Source organism: Misgurnus anguillicaudatus, chromosome 14 (assembly GCF_027580225.2).
Source record: "Misgurnus anguillicaudatus chromosome 14, ASM2758022v2, whole genome shotgun sequence".
NCBI lineage: Eukaryota > Metazoa > Chordata > Actinopteri > Cypriniformes > Cobitidae > Misgurnus > Misgurnus anguillicaudatus.
Window position 1 is genome coordinate 12,769,908 of NC_073350.2, and position 24,312 is coordinate 12,794,219.

General features: G+C 39.2%; 1 protein-coding gene across 4 annotated transcripts in view; it reads left to right on the forward strand.

The window, feature by feature from the left end:
- The first annotated feature begins 655 nt into the window (after positions 1 to 655).
- srpk1b (SRSF protein kinase 1b) overlaps positions 656 to 24,312 on the forward strand; it is a 54,085-nt gene continuing 30,428 nt past the window's right edge. For 2 of the 4 annotated variants that reach the window (XM_055183996.2, XM_055184001.2), the window contains exon 1: positions 21,151 to 21,308. In XM_055183996.2, coding sequence (XP_055039971.2) covers positions 21,232 to 21,308 — 77 coding nt within the window. In that variant the 5' untranslated portion in view covers positions 21,151 to 21,231. Of the gene's footprint in view, positions 758 to 1,628; positions 1,684 to 5,247; positions 5,444 to 21,150; positions 21,309 to 24,312 lie in introns of those variants that run through there. The other 2 variants (XM_055183999.2, XM_055183997.2) reach the window with 2 other exon arrangements.

Here is a 24,312-nt window from a genome sequence, read left to right on the forward strand (position 1 = left end):
CCCCTCTACTCTTTAGGCCATAGGACACGACCATGATGTTGTGCATTGCTGTTTATATGTGTTTAGAATACACTTGAAATACTTGTACTTTGCATGGCGACAATAAAGCTGAATCGTATCTTATCCAATCAAATCCCTGCTGAAAAAAACATTAAAACCATTACAGAAAATTCTAATGGTTTCCATTAAAATACCAATAGGAACCATTAGCTTTTACCATTAAAACCACTACACTGTAGTGTGTTTTGGGCCATATTCCATTAGAACCAATAAAATTCCCAATAAAACCATTCAAATTTTCTGTAATGGTTTTATTGTTTTTTTTTTTAGCAGGGATCTTATGCAAGTCATAATCCTAGGTATTAAACTAGTCCAGTGCTAAAGACTTTTAACTCAAGACCTAATATTTACTAATATATAGCTTGTGACGGCTCGTACTTCATGTGTATCAACTGTGTACCAAGTTGGTGGATTTATACCAACTCACCCACTAACTTCTAGTGAGGAGTTATAAATACTTAAAAAAGTTAAATGGGCTAAAGTTATTATACATTTATTTTTATAATTTATAGCAAGTTGAAAATTACTTTTAATTCAAGTTGTTTAAAACATTCAAGTCCAACATGGAATTTTTACAGTGTGGGTGTGATACATTATTGTTGTGCGTGCTGCTGTTGTTTGAGGAAGAAGTTTTTGTGCGCATGCGCTGACCGTTACATGTGAGCGCTTAGCAGCCGGTGCAGCATGGAAAGGAAAGGTGAGCATCAAAACCACATTAACTACCGTCCACTGCAACACATCTATAATACGTACACATATAACAACACCGATTAACACCACACCGATGCCCATGTCAAATCCTTATTACGATATACGCGACATGAGACCTGCCATCGCTTGATAATGAAGACAAAAGCCCGTGTGTTTAGCTCGTGCTAATATAACGGTTTTGAGGTAGCTTTACATGAACAACTCTTCATATCGCAGCATTTTACATACACGAAACATGAACTATCTATTTCTAACACTTTGGCTGTGTTTCTTTGCTTTTTGTGTTAGTTGTAACGTAGTTATTATTAATTTGTCGTGTTCCTGTAGCCTCGCGTGAGCTGCTGCTAGCTAAACTTTCACACGGCTGTGACAAAATATTTACGTTGATTTTCATGAAAGACAATAATTGTTTTGTTGTTGAAAGCTTACTCTTTTTGCTTTAGTGTGTGACAGAAAAGTGATAACAATATAAATATGTGAAGAACTATTTTAAAGAACTAAGTGCAAGACATTACTATGGTAACTATGGTTACCGCCATAAATACCGTAATCTACAGTTAAAGTTACTACTGTAAGACAACAATAAATTAAAATGGGTGAGTTTGTGACCGATATCACGTTACCACAGTGTTAAAGTAAGTTTGTAGCAACAATGACTTAAGTAAAGATGTTTACCATGGTAAGTTCTTGTAAGGTAAGTTATTTATAGCAAAAAAATGAAAATGCTGTGCTAATCCTATCATCAATTAATCTTAACTGTAATATGCTTGATTGCTAACTGGAATAGCTACAGAAATGTTTTTAAATCATTGGGGAAAATGGCAGAAATTAACCAATTTATCTCTGTTGTCTGGCAGTACTTGCTCTTCAGGCGAGGAAGAAAAGGACCAAAACCAAAAAACCTGGCAAGAAGTGAGTTTTTATCTTCAATCTATTGCTGAATACTTGGCCTAAATGATATCCGAACTACAACTTGCATTAAAAATATAAGTGACAACTCTTCCATTTTGTTCTGTGTATAATGCTGGTTTGTACGTTTGTCTGTGTGTCACTACTTGCTGAGATGGATTAGATACAGAGGTCACATTTTGAGTATGGACTATCATACTTGCCAATCACGTCACTGTCACTTCGCGTTAACACACTAAAGGCCGAAGGATAGTCAATTTGTTAAACATACGTAAGGGACTGCGTACAGTGCGTGTGTTGCAATTTTGTCACCAGAAGAGTCCGCCTGTATTTTTACGTGCGCTGCTGGATTTTTGAATCCTCGGGTAAATTTACATTGTACAATTACATTGTAAAATTACATGGTACACATAGCTCACACATGCGTATACAGGAGTATGTTGTAGGGTTGCCGCGGTGACAGAATTTTCCCACCGGTTAATCGGCGCGTCACAAACCCGGTGATCCCGGTATCACCGTGTGGGAGGGGCTTATAAATGCGCATGCAGATGTGCACATTTTACTTTCACTTTTGAATTACGCAACTGTTTAAATACAGCGCTTGCCAAAGCTGCGTTAAATCGCGTATAGATTTGCGTGCAATGCGAGTCCAACAGCTGGTTTAATTAAGTGCTTGAGTCAATGTGCGCATGTAATTCTCACAGAACCCACCAGTCCCAAGCAGAGCAACTGGCTACTTCTCCATAAAACGCTGCTTGAATGATGGGTTTATTATTTTTCTTGATGAAAAACACAACAACAAAACGATCTCGCTTATATTCAACATCATATATGTATATTATAACAAAAACGAGTAAGCACGCGGCCATTGTCTGGTCAGTCAGCCTGCCTCGCACACTCAGGAATAAATGAAATCTGACACCTGCTGCTCTGTGACGAGACGCGCATTCAGCTTCGCTGAATTCAGGCAGCAGACACATTCAGTTCTTAGTGTGTTTGCGCTCTCTAATGAAACTAAATGATTTAATTACACGAAAATATCAAAACGACGGTGAAAGACGGTGTCGCGGTGGGCAAGTGTTCTAACCGGTGAGAGGCTGAAGCACCGGTTATCACCGTTTCATCGACTATCGCGGCAAGCCTAGTATGTTGTATGTAGACCACGAGATGTATTGCAATTTGTCGCAATGCGCAAGCGTCGAACATCAGCGCACATATGACTATACCCAGGAATTTCTTACGTACACAAACATCCTTGCCATGATGCTTAAGTTTAAACCAGAGTAAACACAAGCAGTGTGGGTATTTGGTCTGAAGGGACCTGGTTTAGTAATGTTTGGCTGTACAAGATTATTTCATACTGATTGATTACACGATAATGAATCATACTTAGCAAAACTCTTATAGTCGAAAATTAGGTATGCACGATAATTTGCATGTGATTGTCATTGCGCATCTCCTCAGTGAAGTCGGTTACGTGATTTGAAGAAATCGCCATCACCTGCTTTCAGATGGAGCGGCATTTACTACACAAAGCCGTAGTTCACTGGCAAGCGGGGCAATTTCGCATTAATTATCGCGGATGTATCGCCTGCGATATGTATGTGATAAGGCCCAGCTTGTGTAGTAAATGCTGCTCCCTCTGAATAGAAGGTGATTTACTACTACTAATCAAGGAACCGGCTTTACTGACGAGATGCGCATGATACGCATGCGAATTATCATGCATGCCTACAGAAAATGTAAATATAGATTGCTAAATATTTTGTATAATTATTAAGAATTATTTTAAAAAGGTTAATACCCCAAAATTTACTCACCTTAATACTATTTTAGGTGTGTATATTACTTCCTTTCTTCAACTGAACACGTTCAATTTAAATATTAAATATCCCGTCTATTCCTAGTTTTTTAAGGGCATTAAATAACGTTTTTTCTTAAGCCCATTCAACACAAGAAAAATGAATCCAAATGATTCTGGTTGGTTAAGATTTCAAAAATGTTGGTACACTTGCTCCAGTACATTGGGCCTCGTGACTTGAGGCCCACGAAAGCCAATAATTGTCTTACATTTGGGCGACCCACCATTTTTTTAATCTTGATGTGTTACATTCAATCGTGACATATCGATCACTAAATACACTCAAAATAGGAATCGTTTTCTCTTGAACTTATTGTTTCGGTTCAAGTGACATTTTGACACCAGAGTCATATGAATTTCTTTATCTGATGATGGATGGGCTTCAAAAATAAAACTGTCATAATTTAATGCCATTACAATTCTAGGAAGAACCAGGATATTATTAAACATCCCTCTAAATGTACTACAAACCTGGATCAAAGGCACTTTCTCTGGTACAAAGGTTTAAAATAATTTATTCACATTGTGGCACACACTGACATGAAAAACAATTAAAAGACTGCACATTACTTATACACTAAAGCAAAGCACATTATATTGAACACTTTTTTGGTAAAGCATCTAATGTACCGACCATTGGAAATGTAATGTGGGTGGTTTAAGTGAGATTTTATCTTGATGCAAACGAGCAGCAATTTGCTGTAAACTAGGTAGACCGTTATTGTAATTGTGAGTAATTTTGCCTTTCTTTTTGACTGTGGTGCTGTTGCATTGCACAGAAAGTCATGCATTTTAAACAGAGACAGAAATCATGGACATTTCAAGATTTGTGCAGGACTCTAGGCTAACTTTTAGCGCTGTTTGTACTGGTGCGCCTTTTCTTAGGTGCACCAGCACAAAGTTAGGTGCACCCAAATCGCATTTAACACCGCAGTTTTACAAGTGTTCATTGTGTTTAAATATACAGAATTTTTTTTTAATATACAGAATATAATCTTACATGTATTTTATAATTTTCATGATGTAATTTCCTTTTCCTTGTATGTATATTGCTTTTCTATGTTTGTTCTAAAATCAGTTTTTTTTTTACATAGCTTTGTGCTCATGTTAAGTGTTACATATATTAAATCAGCAAAAAAGAAAATTCAGGCGAATAAGAGAACCCCAAAATAATGAAAACCAGTAACAAAAACAGCATGACGATAACTGAAGCTATAAAAACAGTTTGTTCTACGAGTTAATTGCTGAACGATCGCACATCTGCCCTGAAGTGATCTGTTACATAAGATACTTTTGTGACGGCCATCAAGCCTTATTTCCCTCATTCTTCCTCTTATGCATACTGTACACACTTTTATGTATGAAAAGCCCAGGTGAAACTTGGGCTGAAGAAGTATGACCTTTGAGGTCTGCCTGTGTCCTTGAAATACAACATGACAGTCGGACAGCACCATTGCCTAGTCCATCTGCAGGAACTTTGAGGGTTACGTGATCATCATTATCACATTTGTTTTACTCTCCATGAGCCATCTGCTTATCTTATCATGCCCTTTCTTTGTACTGTGCATTCATGCCACACCACGTTTGGCAGAAGCAAATTTCTACCCAATTATCACCCCTCCTCTGCTTCTGTTTCCGATGCCCTTTCCCTCCCTCCCTCCCTCCCGTGCTGCCTGGTTTTCCGGCTCGCTAGTGTTGGATCAGTAGTGTTGAGACGGGCACTGAGCTGAGAGCAGGCTGGCTCTGTGCAAAAGATAGAACAAGTCAAAGTCTCATCTGCGGTTCGACTCTGGCTCACGCCGAAGTGTTTTGCACGCTGTCCTCCTCTGCCATGTGGCTTCTGGACTGGATTGTTTCGCTCAACACAGCCGTGGTGAAACTCGCCAGCGGTCTGAGGTGCAAGTGAGTGCCACTGCATGCGTGTGTATGTGTGGAAAGTAAGGTGGCGTTGCTGACTTATTGATGTCTTATAAATTTTTAACTAGGCAGGTGATGCGTTTGGTCAGGGTCAGGTTTACTGTGGCTCAGATGGATGTGTTTTGGGTGTGTTAGTTAGGGATGCAGGACAAAGATAGGTTTGTTGGTCACCTTGTAGACCCCTTTATGCTGGTGTCATGCATGCAAACTTTGTCAACCACCCATTTTTGTCAAAAGTTGGATTCACACGTATGCACAATGTGTTTGCTGAGTTGTGAAGTTGCGTCCCCAGGTGTAGTCACTCATCTATAGCTGTGTGCAACTCTCAGCACAGTGCTGAAAAATGAAATGGCTGTTATTGCACTTCTGGCTGCAGTAGGATTTTTTTCTAGCAGTGAGGATGGCTATTATGTAAGCTGTATCCTCTACAACTGCAGCACAGGGGGTCCGGGGTACTGCGGACTGCAGTGTGTGCGGTTATCTGAACAGGTTCTGTCAAACAAAATCGGGTCACAGTGTTGTTGGGGAGCTGAGCAGCATGCGGCTGCAGCACTGGCCTGTTTAGCAGGGCGCTTTCTGTTTTGTGTTTAGTTGAATAGTTTTTAATTATGCTTCTGACAAGACCAAAGTCATATTCGTCATGCTAACTAATACTGTTATCATTAAAATTTATACAATATACACACAGGCATATAATAATGCTATTTTTATAATAATGCACCCTTACATGTGTACCCGTTTCAGCAGCAATAACATAAACAAATGGCTTTTGTGGACTAAACGCAACTTCTGGTAGACTTTCACACAGAATCAATGACAACAGAGTCATTTTACAGTAATTTATACCTGATAACTAGTAAAGTAAATGACAAGTAAATAGCATTCGTTATCATATCTAACGCGTATCAACTATTACACTGAGCTAACATTACTGTGTGATATTAAATACAATGTATAACAATGTATAAAATGTTAACTGCAAGTACTTGAATTCTTGCCTGACTGCCAAACCTCTCTGCACATTTGTGATCCATGCTCGTCATCTCCCCTCATCTTTAGCAAACCAAAACATAAATACAGACTTTGGTTCAGGACAGGTGCGTAACCATGACAACACGCGTCGTCCTATAAAACCGTCTATAAAGACTTTAAAAGGGGCCAATCACACCAAAAGTGTTTATGGCAGCTGCAGGCGCCTTTTTTGAATGCTATTCTATGAGAAGGAAGCGTTTGCGCGCTGTTTTTGTCCCCAGCCGCAGCACGCGCTTTTGAAAGAGTGCTGAGAGCGGAGAAGCGCCCGACGTCATTCACGTCTTTCCATTATCCAATCAAATGAGAGGAGAGGCGGGCCTTACGTTGTGGCGAGGGAAGTTTACATTTGCTTTGAAGAACCGGACTCCACTCGCTCACTCTCTCCTGCGTATTTGTGCACCTCTCAACCACAAGGTCAGAGCAAGCGTCCTCTTTTTAAAGTTTCTGCTAATATGACAGTTAACAGCAAAAGAGCGCTCACGCTTCAATATTTGATTGACAAGACAGCTGACTCGGTGGTTGCTTAGTAATATGAAAAGCCGCGCCGCACTGCTCTTTTTTAAAAAAGGCAGTGCGTCGCGCCTTGCGTTTGCAAGCGTTTAAAGCGCTTTTGGTGTGACTGCGCCCTTAGTCTTTATATGGCTTATGAATTTAAACCTGTCGTTAGCTCTATAAATGTGTAATTAAAGCTGTGTAGATGTAATAGTTTTGTTTGCCTAATGTGCAATGGTTGCAACTCATTTATGTAGTGCTCAACGTGACTCTTCAAGTCTCACGGTCGTAAGGTTGCAACTGTGGTGCCCTTGAGAAGGCACCTTACCCTAATTGCTCCCTGCGTGCTGGGATAGCTGCCCACTGCTCCAGGTGCATGTGTGTTCACTACTCACTGGAATGGGTTAAATACAGAGGTCACTTTTCGAGAATGCGTTGCACACTTGACAAGCATGTTACTTTTCACTTCACATTGTACGCGTAGGTCCCGTGTACTGGAGAATGCAGTATGTAGCCCAATGCATTTTGTCACAATGCGCATGTGTTGAACGTCTGTCAAATAAACTATACTTTGCAAGGCTGTGCATTTGACCTTGCTGGAAACGTTTTAGTACAAGTAAAAAAATAGACTATACTCTGGGGCTTAAGGAGGCGAGGGTGTGTCTGTGCTGCAGCAGGGTGTTTGTTCCGCTTTCTATTAGCAGCTCTTTAGGTAAACATGCATTAAACTTCTGTCTTACAATAAAAAAACATATTTCAGTATTATCATCCACCAGATAGAATACTAAATACATTAAGAAAAAACATTGAAAAATGCATTAACAAGATTTTACACTAGATAAAATACTTAATAGGTAAATGTATCATATATTAAGTTCAGTTTGAGTGGTTATTTTTAAATTTTGTGTGTATGTATCAATATTAAACAAGATTTCAACCCACCAAATTTTTTACAAATGTATTTTATTACAGCACCTTATATCTACAGGGGAACTAAGTAGTGTTTTGTATCAACAGCATTTTTTGTGTTTCAGCTGTAAAACTTGTAATATAAAACCAATACACTTCAAAATGGCGGCCTCTGTAGGTTAAAATACGTATTACATGTTGGTTTTGTAATGTAAAGAAAATGTAATGAATGCAATGAAAAAACAAATGTAGTGTTTCCAATGACAGATTTTTTTTAAAATGTCAGTTGTAATTTATTAAGGCATAAAAGTCTTTATAGTCGGGTTATGCTTTAAGTTTAGAATTTGTACAGCCTACAACAACTTTAGGGTCATTCACACAGCATGGGTTGGGTTCTTGCAGTCATAGAGGTCTTAAAACTAGTTTTAACTCCACAACAGAAAAATCGTTTTCAAACACAAGAACGTGTGCTGCTGTAGTTACGAAATGCAAGTGTCCTACAAAACACATTATCAGAGACTGATGTCCTGTCATCATCATGCCCTATGATAACCTCTATCCCTCTTTCTCTCTCTCTGTTTTGCATTTTCTTTCTGGTTGGCATGTATTGCATAACGGAGCAGGTTTAATCTATAAGGGCACTAGATGTGCAGAGTATACTGCAGCTCGCAAGCTCGAGTCAGTTCCCAGCTTCAGTCCTGATGGGACGCCTTCACATTCATATTCTTTAACAGAAGCTACGCTTGTTCGGTTTGCTGCAGAGAGGGAACTGACAGTACGCTCCACTGTCTCTGGTTTTGCATTGCAGTATGAAATTATGCTGTATCATAATAGCTGACTCCTCTCATTATTTACTTATAATGTTAAGAAGTCAAGGAATCATGGTTTACAATTTAAAAATGTGGTGAGTGGCAAACCCTTACTGTAAGTGGTGATAGTTGGTTAATGAACTATGATTTCTTATCTGCCTTTAAACAATCTGCCAAATGCGTAAATGTAAATGAAAGTTTATGTAAAGAAAGACTTCAAGCCTTGGCCTTTTTTAATTGATGCTTTTGCATTTGTGCGCATTGAAATTATGTGAAATGAAAAATAAAAGATGAAGAAAAGAACACTCCGAGATTACACATTTAAATTGATAATTTACATGTTTTTCACATTAATCAATGTGTCATGACAACTAACATGCATTAGATGTATTAATTTATACCACTTCATTAATTTGATATTAAAGAGGGCGTCACGTCACAGTTTTGTGAGTGTAGAGTAGCGCTTGTTGTTTGACGTTTCTATGATCACAAATGCAGACATGGTTTTATGTTTTTGTATCCTTGCCTTACCAATCTGTTACATTTTGTTCAAGCCGGGTTGGCAAAATGTTGATCGATCAGCTTGGTCATCTGCATTTTCTGGATCACATTCAGCTCGTATTGATAAGGTAGTAAAGAAGATATTAGTTGGGACATTTGGCATTACATATTTAAAAAATAATTTCATAGGCTAAACCTACGCCAATCTTGACAAACTATATACCGTTGGAAAGCTCTAGGAATGTAGTTTTTATATTTCAACACCGTTTTGCGAAAAAAAGTCATTTTCTAAAAAGGTGCAGTGCAACAGGTGGACCGACGGTGTTAAAACATATTTATTTGTAAATATCCTATAAACCTGAAATAACCTTGACAAACTATATATTGTCGGAAAGGTCTGGGAATGTAGATTTCGTATATCAAGGCCATTTGATGATAGAAATTGTATAGTTACAGTCATTTTGTTAAATGTCACTTACCCCATAGGAATACATATGAATGATTATATATTTATAACACTAATACCCTATAAACTTGAAAATATCTTGACAAACTATATATTGTTGGAAAGCTCTGGGATTGTAGGTTTCATATTTTAAGGTCATTTGATGATAGAAATTTAGTAGTGACAGTAATTGTGATAATTGTCACTGACCCTGTAGGAGTATATATAAATTTGTATGTATTCATAATTCAAAGATCTTAAAATAAATCAATGAATCTTCAAAAATCTTGACAAACTATGCCGTTGGAAAGCTCTAGGAATGTAGTTTTCATTTTTCAAAACCTTTTTGCATTGAAAACAATGTAGAGACAGTAATTTATTAATTTGTGACAAGATAATGCAGCTAACCATTGACACCTAGTGGCCTTCGCTGATAAAACCACTAAAAGTGTGTCAGAAACCTAATCTTTTATGTTTTTAACTTAAAATTTGGTTCAGAACTTGTTTAGACTTGTGCCTTTATGGTAGTGGTGTTTTAGGAGTAAAACATTTAAATTTTTATATAAATTTGATTAAAAAGTATATACTTTATTGCATTATTTGTATTATTTCAAATAAATTTAAACTGGTATAACTTTTTATTTATTTAATATTCACAACTTCAAACTTCAGTGAAAAACTTTAAAGTGTCCTCTTTAAAACAAGACCAAGATTTTGCTTCTAGACCAAAGAATGCCAGAGTTATAGTAATTTGAAGGTGCAAATCACATTTTCACCCCCCCCACACTCAAAAGGTGGGTGACAGTTAAAAGGTTAACTCCTGTCAGTATTGCATTGGGCGCTGATCTTCCAAATATGGCAAAGTGTGTCATATTTCTGGCTGAAGATAAAGGTATTCAGGCCAATCACAACATACTGTTTAGCTGCCAATCAGAGCACACCGTGCCTTTCAGAACGATGAGCCTTGTACAAAAACAACGCGTTTCAGGCAGGTAGAAGCAACAATAATGTACGATATGTGGAAAATGTGTCTTTTAAACCATAAAATACGCAATCCCATTTTATTACACCAAATGCTCAAAATAATGCAAAGTATTAGGTGCTCTTTAATACATTGAAATGCAGTTGTCAAGAACAGGTAATATAACTAAGAAGGTAATATAAAACATTGGCAATGCGTTAAACTTTACTAGCTGTTTTGTAGAAATATTTATCTTATAATGGGAAATACACTGTGTAAAACAAGTACATTACTGAGATCATATTGTTCTTCTAAAATGAGCGAGCTGACAAGACAGATTTGTGAAAACCAGAAGCCAGCAACAACTCTGGCACAGTTCTGTGCCTGCAAATGGAAAAGCTCTCCAGTCATCACAAATCTCTTCAACAGCTCACAGATTTGGTCTCTGTAGGAGAATGGCTAGAAGTCAATTCTGAGAAAGGTCAACAGTAAAGAGTCATTCACACTGAAAGCAATTTGAAGAGACCAGAAGAAACTATTTTCAATGAGCTTTGACACATGACAATAATGTTGAGTTTATTATGCAGTTATTAAAGTTCATGTGAAGATCACCTCTAGTGCAGTTGACAGTATAGACGCTGGTTGATTATGTGCAGCCATGAGTCACCTCATCCCAAACGATCCCAAATAATAGTTGTTCTTGACCTTATGTGGCGCTGTGGTGCCTGATCGGCTTATGACATTAAATAACCACACAAGATATTTAAAGGCATATTACAAAGCAGTCTGCTATCAAATCGCTCTTTTTTACTGTAATCATCTGTTTGCGCAGCGCCACTTTAACTTGAACACACTTTCAATTTCAATGAACTCCATTGTGCTCACTCTGGTGAGGAAGCGTGCATATCTTTTGGACTTTATTCAAAACAATCTGATCAAAATGAGGTAAACGTACTTGGGTCTGAATCAAAAAGTGTAGTGTGAGTGCAGCCAAGCAAGGAAAAGTGAGAAGGAGGAACAATCGCACACGTGTACGGTTTGGTACAATTAGGTACAATGCGAGTACGCCCTTAACATTGTTGTCACCATTATAAGCACAATCTTAAGTTGTGGAGGCAGGCATGCTAGCCACTACACCACAGTATCTTCATGCCAGTTCTTTCTTGAAATAAGAAATTTGTAAAAGTAATTTGATCTTGGTTTAAATAAAGGATGCCACAATTCGCGTTCGGTAAAATCTCAATGGTCCAATACACGCATATGGATTGCGGTTTTTCGGTTTATGTGTCTAAATTTGTCAGTTTTATTATTCCCTGCACATCTGTTCTTGTGTCTGCAAATCCACGTGCCTCGCCGCAAGTAAATATAAAGTCACTATGGACTACAGACTGCCAACTATGCTTGCGATGCTGGTGTCAGATTTCACACACGCTTTACTATGGCGAGCGGAAAAGAGAGAAACCAATGCAAGGCTGCCCGCCATCTTTTAAATCTGTAGTGTGAGTTAATTATTTGTCAGTGTGAAGATGCAAATAGACTCAAATTTGTGAGGACCAATGCAAATGATAAGATTGGCGGTATTTGCCTATCCAAAGTGTCAAAAAAGCAGTTGATCGTGTTACAGAGTATTTCTGTGCCGAATGCACTTCGCCAAGGTTCGTACAAGTTTCAGAACATTTTTTTCAATTACAGGTTTAGCTGAGGTATCAGGGGTTTCTATACGTATCACTTTTTATGGGCACTTCCCCGGAAAACCACGCCCACACGTCAATCAGCGGGAGAGTGAGAGCCAAGGACGCTAAGTCACACTTCGCGCGACAGCTTTGTTTTATATCAAGACTCAACAATGGCAGGAAAGAAGAAGTGTGTTTTTGCATGTAAGGAGAAGAAAGCCAGCCTTATGAAAACAATGGATATAGTTTGTTTATCCAGGGTAGCAGCAGAGTTTTGCGTGTGTTGGTTTAACGCTGGATTTCATTGAAAAGTCTCAACCGGGTCATGAGTTGCATGCGGTAAGACAGACTTCTGTGTTATGTTGGAAATAGGAGCATAATTGCACATTATATAAACAACACGAACATATAGTGAATCATAAGTTATCCAGTCACTGTTGTATAAAGTGTTGACTCATGACTTGCTTCTCCCGCAGCTTGTAACTCCTCTTTCTGAAATTTTTGATACGTTATCGGAAAGAATCTGTAAAGCTTTTCTGCCTTTTAGAAATCTGATAAAACTAAAGACTCTTTGGAGATACAGTGTTTCCCACAGGATTTTGAGGAGACTGTGGTGGTGATGACGTCACCCGCTAATTAGCATATATGTGATGTCATCATGTCGTGTTTGCGTTTGATCTAGTGTTGGCACCTGAATTATGTTTCACTTCTACTCTTTGATCTGTATCTGTTTTTGATCTGTATTATATATCAAATTATATTTTAAGCCGAATTAAGCTGTTTTAAATAGTGAAATAAAAATGTAAATGGGAATCATGAAAATTCTATTTGTGGGGGCCAGTGTTGATTCTGTGGTGGGCCACCACAAATAAATCAATGTATGGGAAACACTGAGATATGAAAGATGTAATACTAATCTATAGGTACTCCAGATTAACATCAGATACGCAGAAACAGTGTGTGTTATGGACGCTTTAACTACAGTGATTTACAATGGCCAGTTAATGTGTTCACGTATGTTTATTTTCCAAATTGGTCAAAGGTAGATTTTTGTATTTCAGTCAAACAAAGAATTGCAATTAAAACCATTTTGTTGTTCTTAACAACTCGATATTCATGTTGCCTAGAATAATGTAAAAACACTTTAATTGGCTAAATCCAAACCGTAAACTTTGGTTTAAAAACTGAGGTACATATTGAGCGATATATCTCTAGATTAAATTAGGGATGCACCGATACCACTTTTTCCATCTCCGATCCGATTCCGATACCCGAATTCTGAGTATCGGCCGATTCCGATACCTGCCGATCCGATACTACTGTATTTTTCTTGAGCAATTTAAATTACACACAGACACACACACACAGACACACGCACACAGACACACACACACACACACACACACACACACACACACACACACACACACACACACACACACACACACACAGACATACACTATATAAATGTCTAAATCTAGCATAATATAATTATATTATATATAATTATACTTTTAAATTAAAAACCAATAATTTAAAATGATTTACAAGTTACAAGAACATTAGTAATTATTAACAATGGCAGTGTTTAGGAGAAAATAAAATAGGCACGTTTGATCAAATAAGTATGCTAAATATATTTTCCTTAATTGCGCAAAAAGTCACAGTAAAAAGCTTTAGTGTGCAGATGGTTATTTTGGGAATTATGCACTTAACCGGACCTTTTATGCACATTTCGGGTGCAGAATTGATGCGCCTAAATCATATTGAGTGCGCATTCTGCGCAATACTGTGCAGCATTGATGCTCTAGAAGCGTCCTCACACTCGCATGGGAATCCTCGCTCCGCAATGGAAAGCTATGTTCATAACTATTAAAACACAAAAAGATTTGATGCATCGTGTGCTCAGCACATACTGAATTGCATCCATCCAACAACTTAGTGAGACGTTATAAAATCAGATCTTTAAAACAGCCTACAGTTATTGAGTGTTCGTGTGTTGAATGACGCGTTTCATCCGTCCGCTTCACCTGTGAATCCTCAGCACATAGTGAATTGCATCCATCCAACAGCTTACTGAGACTTTATGAAATCAGATCTTTAATAAAGCCTAACGTTACAGTTATTGTGTGTGTTATTGTGTGTGTGCCTGTGTTGAATGACGCGTTTTTATCCGTCTGCTTCTCATCAGTGGATTAACTCAGTTTGCAAGTAAGTTACAGTGTTTCTGTGAACATGAATATTTTTAAATGTGCGTTTGTTCCTTCACATGAAGCTATTGAGTGTAAGATGACTTTGATTATAGTGCATAAAAACGTTTATGGTGCTTTTATAATACTTTGACGTTTTAATCGCTTGTCAGTGACAACCATGGGAAATGCGCAGTATCGGAATTGGATCGGTCCTGTTAGTCCGATATCCGATCCAGCAAAGAATGCCGGATCGGCCCCGATACCGATCCAGAATATCGGATCGGTGCATCCCTAGATTAAATATAATTTTATGATTCACAAATGTGTCAAAGCTCTGAATGTGAGAACTTTTTGAAATACTTATTTAAATTGATAAATGCAGTATGAAACGTGTTAATTGCATAACAGTACATTATGCAAGACACATGACAAAGTGTTTTAATGCCCCGTCAATCATAGAAACTCTATATTGAATTGGTTGGCAAAGGATTTGTGGTTGCTAGGCAACATCAGACCATTAAGTGCATGGTATGTGATGACGTCCCACTGTGGGACCAGAAGCATCTTTCTTTATAAGAGTTATGAATGCTGCAAATGTTTCTGCTGTTTATGTTTGCATAATTGCATAAGGCTTTTTCGTCTTACGGTGTTAGATCAGTCTGGGGTTGCCCTCCTCTGTGATTATTTGTGACTCATTGAGTATCTGATGTTTTTCTTTGTATTTTCTTATAATAGTGCGTATATCAGCATTTTCCACCTACATGTCTCCATCTTCTGGAAAGCCCTTGATGGCTTTGTTTTTAAATTACAGGGTGAAGAGAGGGTGTGTTTCATGCTCTTGTTGTAGTGTACCTTGACCCCTTCAAATGGCCACTGTGCTTCTTTTTATACTCTTCTTTTCTGCTGTGACTATGTTCCACAGTCAATTTAGCCAGGCGTGAATTGTAGTTTTTTAACGTATGTGATCAGGTGGTGGTTAAGAAGTAGTGATAGACCGATATATCTGCCGGCCGATATATCGGGCCGATATTTGCGAGTTTTATGTGTATCGGCATCGGCCGATACATGGCTTCCGTGTTCGCCGATTTTTTACGGCATTATTTACAGACAGAGTGCTGGAAGGCGCAAGCAATTGCAAGTCATGTGACTAAAAACAACCAACCTTTCCAGGACAACATCGAAAGCTTGGCCTAACTGAACAAAGCAGGTTTTATTTCTCATCTCTATGGGGCAGTTTCCTGGACAGAGATTAGACTAGTCCTAGACTAAAATAAATGTCTGTCCAAACTAATAACATCTCTTTTTAACAACATGCCATTTTTTACATAATTTTTATAATGTAAATTGAGTGAGCAAAAGCAGTATCGGCTTCAAATATCGGCTCAAGAAAACCGGCAGCCTGTATCGGTCATCGGCTAAGGCTGATGAAACAAAAATCGGTATCGGCATCGGCACTGAAAAATCCATATCGGTCGATCCCTATTAAGAAGATCTAGTATTTTAGGCTCCAATACTGAGCCTTTCTTTGAAACAAAAAGTGCTGAAGGCAGACAGATCGGGTACCAGGACATACGCACAACCGGCGCAACGTCATAGAATGTCTCTGAACAGGTTCACGCCCACTTTTGGGGGAAATCGCACTAGACGTTCCATTGGCTTCCATTCAAAATAGCGGAACAAAGCAACCTTCGTACACAGCCGGCAGGCGTAAATAACTTATGAAATCACTCAGATTAAACATGTTGAGTAATTATCTGTCCACCCTGCCTGCCATAGAGCGCGAAAGATAAATTAACATATTTAATTTGGTCAATATAAAAACATGTCTCTATCATTCTCCCAGCATCAAATTTGTGTAACAACGCTCCCTATTGGCCAGAGGTGTCTTACCCGGACATTTACTCATACCTCATCGAGTCAACAGGGAAGCAAGTGAATGATTTTACTTCGTATTTGAAGTTACTTCGTATTTATTTATTATGTCTTTATATTTAGAGTAATGAGTGCACTTTTCCGTCCAGCCATACAACTAACTGGCTTAGCGATATTTCCAGCAATCACTGGATGGCGTTGTTGCACAAAATTTGACGCTGTGAGAGTGAGGGGGACATGTTTTTGTATTGACCAAATTAAATGTGTTGGTGTACCTTTCGCGCTCTATGGCGGGCAGGATGGACAGATAGGTGCTCAACATGTTTGGTCTGAGTGGTTTCGTGGGTTGTTTACGCCTGCCGGCTGTGTAGAGACGTTGCTTTGTTCCGCTGTTTTGAATGGAAGCCAATGGAAGCTCTGCTTTTTTATCCCCCGAAAAGGGGCGGTGACGAAATTTACAGTCAAGTTCCCGGATGTGCCGGTTGTCCGTATTGCTCTTGAAAAATAGGCACCGTTAATATGTCCCACTTTCGAAAGGGATCACTGATGTCTACCCCTTAGCTAAAAGAATGGTCTAGTTATTATCAGCTACAATGTTTTTTAAGCAAATGTGTTACTCTAAATTTCAAGCATTCTTAACGTTCAAATGTGCAATTTGTTGTGAATCCCTCTCATATTCCAAATTAATATTGACAAAACTTTAGGATAAAGTTAGCGAATTGCTAACGAGCCGTTCCGGACCTGACAATGATGAGCTGGGCTGCCTGCTAAAGTTGACATTCTTTTAACTTGACACGGCATCTTAAAACTATGTTTGGCCGATTTTCTATATGTACATAATAATCAAAATGTTCTCATCATTAGCAGATATTTTAAATGTAAAAATGTCACTAGTTAAGTCAAAGTATTTTTACTTGTTTTTAGTTGAGACTGTTATTTAGGGCAAATCTTTCTAAACACATTTACATTCTCATTTCTGAGGCGCTATAAGTGACTGATTGTGCTGACAGTGACGTCTTGTGAGTTTAGTGTTGGGACAGATCTGTTGTTTCAACCATTCATTCAAACGAATCCGTTCAAAGGAGTCAGTTCACGAATCGGACGCGTGGTGTTGTAATCCAGTCTGAGCAGCGCAAAACTGTAAACAAAGTGTTACTGTAACAACACAAAAAACATTTCCTCGGTGGATATGATTTGGTCTTCCGACCTTTCGCCATCGAGTCAGTTTTGTTTTGAGTAATAAAAGCAGGGAGACAGTTTAAAGACAGAACGCAAAGAAAGATCATCATCACATGAAATGAGCCTAATCTTTGCACGGACAGTGCACCGCGAGACAAGCCCGTCGGGCTGTTGTACTGGCTGCTTAATTCGCGCGATCCCGCCATCGTTTACTAAAGCTGTTTGTGAACAAGGCACGGCTGCACACAAGGAAGCGATCTGCTTGCAGCAAGAGGCAGCGTCACGAGTTCTACAACAGCGCTTAGGTGCTCGCAGAAGCGCCTGCATATCAATCGGCCTAATTTTGCAGCTAAATCGGCCAAAGCCAATTTTTTAAAATATGCCAAAAATCGTCCGGCCGATAAATCGGTCGACCTCTAGATGGAAGTAAATGGACAGCGTCTATTGTTGCAGCTCGAGTTATGACTCCTCAACTTGGCCCATCTTTACCATCATTGGCGGAATTTCGTATGAGGAGATATGATGCAGATTTTTTTGGCCTGACTGGAGGGGTTCTAGCAGACCAGTCACAGCACTTAGGGGGGCCGTGCACACCAACATGTATGGTTTCAGTTGTTTTCTGTGGAAGCTGAGAGTTGAAAAATATTAAACTTTGGGTGAAAAAGCTCAGTTTGTCAATGTTAGTTCTCACATGGCCATCCAATCACAGTGTAGGAGGGGCTGGACAAATATCACTACAATCAACTGGTGCATCGTACAACGACTGATAACCAAAGCAGAAGTATCACAGCAACCAAAGCGCTCAGCAGAAGAAAGCTGGCACTCAGCTGAAAAAACAGCTGGCGTCCTCCAAGCGTTTTCAGCCAAATTTAAAAGCTTTGGTGTGCACAAGCACTTACAGGTGCGCGCAGGGAACTACACTAACCTTTTCCACTGGTGGCACTTGCGCTACTAACTTTTTCAGTTACTGGCGCAAAACATGATTTGGTCGCACAAGTTAGTTATATTATATTATGAAAAAATGGGAGAAAGAAAATGCAGCGCGTGGTCGTAACAAGAGCCAGTTGTTATCGCCATAGAAACCGGAGGCACGCTGAAACTGCACTCGAGCTTTTGCGCGGTAGCGCGCTTGCGGCCGTTCTCCGATCGACTAACGTTTTACACAAAATATTAATCAGATTTGGGACCCGAAGTAATTAAACTAGGACCGACCCCGACGCAACTGGCCATTTAAAATATAAACCCGGAACCGCTCGGGTCTTCCGTGAAGACCTCTAATGGTAAAACTCTGCTCAAGTTCAGACACATGAAAGGATACAATGTGACACTTGCTTCGCGTCGCACCGACCCAATTCATTGAGAAACAGAAAGCACGCAAACGCTCACCGGGAGAGGCACGACGTGCTCGCACGCAAAATGAAGCCAACTTGATATGTTGAAAGCTCAGACCACGTTATAAAACGTATTCTTAAAGGAACAGTATGTAGGATTGTGGCCAAAACTGGTACTGCAATCACACAACTGATGGCCAATACACAAAATGACAACATAAACATCAGTTGAGGGCTGCAACTCCACTTTTTAAATGACAATATCCTGGCTGGACCACTGTTGTCAGTGATATAAGTTTTTGAAATGAAAATTATTTCTTAATGTCTAGTGACATATCAGGGCCATTTTATGATTAATTGATATAAATTTCTTACATACTGTTCCTTTAAAATACACATTTTTTTTTAATAAATGCTCATAGTAAATCATAACCTAAAACATAAGGTAGGTCCAAAAATAACCAGTGATACATTTGCGACCCATTAAAAATTAGGGTCGCATATGCGACCAAAATGGTTGCAGTGTAGTACCCTGGGTGCTAGTCAGGCTAAGCACAGCCTACACATACTGTAGCTATGGCGTAGGTCCTACCCAAACAATTTGCTCAGAATATGTGTAGCATTACACCACTACTAAAGACTGAAGTAAAATATGTGCATGATGCCACTCATATCACTGATTTGCATTTATGTAGTTAATACAGAGCAGGGCTCAATGCAAATAATTTTTTTATACTGGCCCAGTCATGCCAGTGGTTCAGGTTTTCACTTGCCCTGCCAAAATTTTCACTGGCCCCAATAAAAAAATGTCTGTGTCACATGTTTAAAAATAATAATTCAAAAGTCAATTAAAATTGTATACATATCAGTGGCGGCCGGTGACTTCTCTTTTCGAGGGTGCTCGATGCGAAGTTCGTCACAACATGTATGTAGCCCGTCATGTGTGTGGTTCCTTTTTTCAAAATGTGTGTTCTGCGCGTCGAGATCCTGTGTGCATCACGTGTTTTGTCAAAATAAATGCCTGCTGCAGACGCGTCTGAAGGGTTTATGATAAAAGAGACGCTCGCGTTTGCCAGCTACTCCCATAATCTCATGCGTAATCAGAGTTTACTGTTAAGGGCGTATCTTGCATGTATTTTGTGAACGTGAGTGTCTCTTTTATCATAAACGGTTTGGTGCGTGTGCAGCAGGCACTTGTTTTGACAAAACACATGGTTCACATGACGCAACAAACGCATATTTTAAAAACGCAAGCATAACACATGACTCTCCGAACACTTATTTTGAATTAGCGCCCCTCTGATGAGCAGTCACGAGCCGTCACTGATACATAAACAACAGACATGTTCCAACGAAAAAAGGTTCCCAACTTTTCTGCTTTACCTGTAAACTGACAGCAAACTGTGCAAAATATTTAATTGTTTCTTTCGTCGTGTTTTACCCAGGTCTGCTTCCAAGATGTTAAATAATATACATTGATAAAAATATATTTTAGTGACTGAGGGTGAGGCACTGGCCGGATCGGGCAATTGACAATACTTTCTACTGGCCCGAACGTCTCTCATGCTTGCCCCGGGCCACCGTGCAGTCCTTTATGTTGAGCCCTGCAAAGACAACAAGGAATCTTTCTCAAAAACTTGCACTTTGAAACGCTTCTTTCAAAGTTTGCGTTTGTTTTTTGGGAATGTTTTTATGTAAACGACCCCTCATTAGAAAGTGTACATCCATATAAATGTTGAATTGGATTCTTTAATTTCAGGTTAAACTCTGTCAAGTAGCACTCATGTTGTTGTGGATGTCTCAAAGGGCTACAAATACATAAGAGTAATTGATTGTGTTGAGTGCTCTTACATAGTCCCTCTCCCTCCCTCTCTCTCTCCCTCTCTCTCTCTCTCTCTCTCTCTCTCTCTCATGCTTTCTCTATGGTGACTCAGGGCTACTTACCTGCTATTACTAATAAGGTTGTAATGAAGCTTGTTTAGATTGCAGGGTGCAATATCCTGCTGGGATAAAAATCTGATGAGCAAGAGTCCATAGCTTGCTTTCATGTGAACCGTTTGCCTTTTTCTACTGTAATTAGAGAGAGAGAGAGGGCGGATGGGTTAAGAGATTGTACGAATCCAGAATGTACCAAAGAGATGAAGAGGCGGATGTGTTTTTTTACCTGCAATGCAGTGCTGGCTTCCCACAGCCAATCAGAGCGTGTGCCTCAGAATAAAGGGGTGGGCTTTTGTTGCTGACAGCAGTGGCGGGTAAGAGAGAGAGAGAGAGAGAGAGAGAGAGAGAGAGAGAGAGAGAGTAAGTGAGTGGATGGCTTCAGCTTTTAAGCATTCAGCCTCAGTGTGCATCTGTGCGCACTGAGGTGGCCCTCTGGTACATGGCTCTGTCTCTGGCCTGCCAACCTGTGTCACCTTCATTAGCACTGTCTCTCATGGGCATCCGAGCATCCTGCAGGTAAGAAACAAACTTGCATGGTTGCATTCGTCCTCTGTATCTCTAGAGTATGCATGTGCTGTGCCATGTGTGTGTGAACGCATGGATTTGTAAATAAGTGCACATTGTGAGGCTTTGAAAGGAAAGAGTTTAAAAGGTAGTAGGTAAGAATAGCATTTATGCTTCAATTACAAATATTTTTAGAACGAAGTTAGTTTGGTTTCAAACTGTGTTAGTATGTGATAATCAGTCTGCATGTAGTTGCAAAGTATGAAGTAACCGAAATCATGAAATTTCAACTGCACAGTGTTGCACCTAGGCCTGCCACCTCAACGAGTAAATCAAACTCATCTCGGCCATGCAGGCACGTCCTTGAAGATACCAGTTCTCCTTGAAATTTTCAGCCTTTCACAGAGCATGGCTTTGATAAATTTGGCAATAGGAGAGATGCAAACCACTAGGGAGAAGTATTGAATGCATGCTGATCTGCTAGCGCTTGTGCATCTTTCCCTTCATCTGAATTTGCAGTCAAGCTGGACCCACATGCGACGTTTAATTGTTTGACACGCACTTATGCCACCCAATAACGGATAAGTGCGACAGAGGTACTGTTTGAAGTTGCCAAGTACCTGTACTCTGGATGGCATCCATGCAGTTTAAGGTTATCTGAGGCAAACCACAGGTGGGAGAGAAGTCCCACAGGGCAGTGTTTGTAATAAATAAAATCGACCTTTTTTGTCTATGGGCTGCATTACTGCAATGCAGTCTGCACGCCGTTAGAAACGATAGTTGCACTGAGATGGTTTATAGCTGGACATTTCTTCTTGTTGTTGTTTTGATGCACGCGAGAGTCCTCTGACACAAGACAACAGAATGTCAGATGTGTTGTGGTTGCTCTGTGTGTGGGTTGAAAAACTTCTGAAGGCTGAGCTCTGTATTAAGATTGAATTTAACCCTCTGTGCGACAGACCTTTTTCGCCCTCCTACTCACGATGCAAACACTAAGGCACAGACGCACACAGCCCTCGTGTTTTTCTCTCGCCGAATGTATTAGAGAGGATGGCTCGCGTCAAGTTGAATAGTCCAAGCTGGTTGCTAAGGATTGACGCTTTTAATAGAATCCACCCTCTTGCTGAAAAACAACTTAATAGAGGAAATTATAAGGAGTTGATTGAGAGACTGAATCAGGATGGAAAATCTCTGACTGTACCTTTACCTGTGACTCAGTTCACAATTGAGAAGCATTATAGTGCAGTGATTTTCATTGTTGTAAACATTTGTATCATGTGCTGTGCAAAGGTCATGGGTTCAATACCCAGGGATCATACCAAATATCAGGGTTCCTACGTGTCCTTGAAAGTTTGTTAATCTGCTGGAAAAAATTCAAGGCCCTGGGAAGTTTTAGAAAATATACATACATAGATACAGGTCATTGAAAGTGCTTGAATCTATTTTATGCAAGATGTTTCTGGAAAAAATCCATATTATTCCCTGTGTAGTGTAGGATAATATCATTAAAAAAAATTAAGCACACGTGCTAAACTGTTCGCTTTAATTGCTTATATCTTCTGTATGCGAATGTTGATTCAAACCAAAATGCTTTTTTGCATAGTTGTGTTTGACACATGAAAACATCTTGGGTTACGTATGTAACTGTTGTTCACTGAGAAGGGAACGAGACGCTTCGTCTCCCTTGCCATACTTCCTGTGTCCCTGTAACGCCGTCTTTGGCAATATTTCAGATAGCGTTATACTTCCTGGCTCCCATGTTACCCTGTCTTTGTCGTTAAGCCTCACCATTGGTTGAATTTGATATACACATTCAGACACACTTACCCTTGAAGGCGTCCCCAAAGTGTCACCGCAGTGACGCAGTGGGAATTCCCTTGAAAGGGAACTGTAACAATGTATCTTTAATGGAAACACAATGTAACCTTGCTCTCACTTGAAATGTGTCCCCACATTTAGTCCTTGAATTTGAGGGTATTGGACCTGGAAAGTCCTTTAAAGGTCCTTGAATTTGAAGTTAATTTAAGGTGTGGGAACCCTGAATTATAAAACTGTATAGACTAAACTACCGTAACTATATAAAATGTATTTATTATTTTCAATGTGTTGCTAAGGACTTTATTTGGACAACTTTAAAGGCGATCTCTCAATATTTAGATATTTTTGCATCCTCAGATTCCAGTTTTTGAAATAGTTGTATATCTGCCAAATAAAGTAATATCCTAACAACTTATACAACAATAACATTTTATGTTATTTTTTTATTTATTCAGCTTTCAGATAATGTATAAATCTTAATAAAAAAACAGACTCTTATGTTTTGTGGTCCAGGGTCACAAATATTTTGCAAGAAGAAAACAAACCCTGTTTTTCATTAATATGGTTATTAATGGTATTATGCAAAACCATCTCATTCCTATAATACTGTAATGAATTTCATCCTGTCTGGACACAATGATATGATGTTGAAAAGCTTTTGTCATTTTTGTACAACATGTATCAGATGGTCAGTGGGTGTCTGCTATTTGCTGTCTGAGGCTAAAACAATACCCTGTAGACATGATATTAAGCAGAATTTAAGTAGTGTGTTTAGATCTAAAGTAGATTATATCCACCTCCTACAGATCTTCTGTTGTTTTCTGCCAGCCTGTGTAAACAAGCAGATAAATTGTTTCTCACCTTATTATTTTGTAGTTGTTAATAGAGTTTATTAGAAGGTACTAATGATTTTCTAATGATTTTATTAACACTTAATGAAGAATCAATGTGTCTTTGAATTTAGACCAAAAGTGTTTCCAATATGCCCTGGTTTTTGTTTACCAGATAATAGGGGTGTAACGGTACGTGTATTCGAACCGGACCGTTTCGGTTCAGGGCTTTCGGCACGGTGCACACGTGCACCGAAAGCATTTTGTGTGCGCCTGTGCGGAACATAATACGTGCGTTTCCGCACGAACATATTAAGTGGCGGAAGTCTCCGTGTTCAGCGCAAGTCTTCTGTCAAACATATAACATA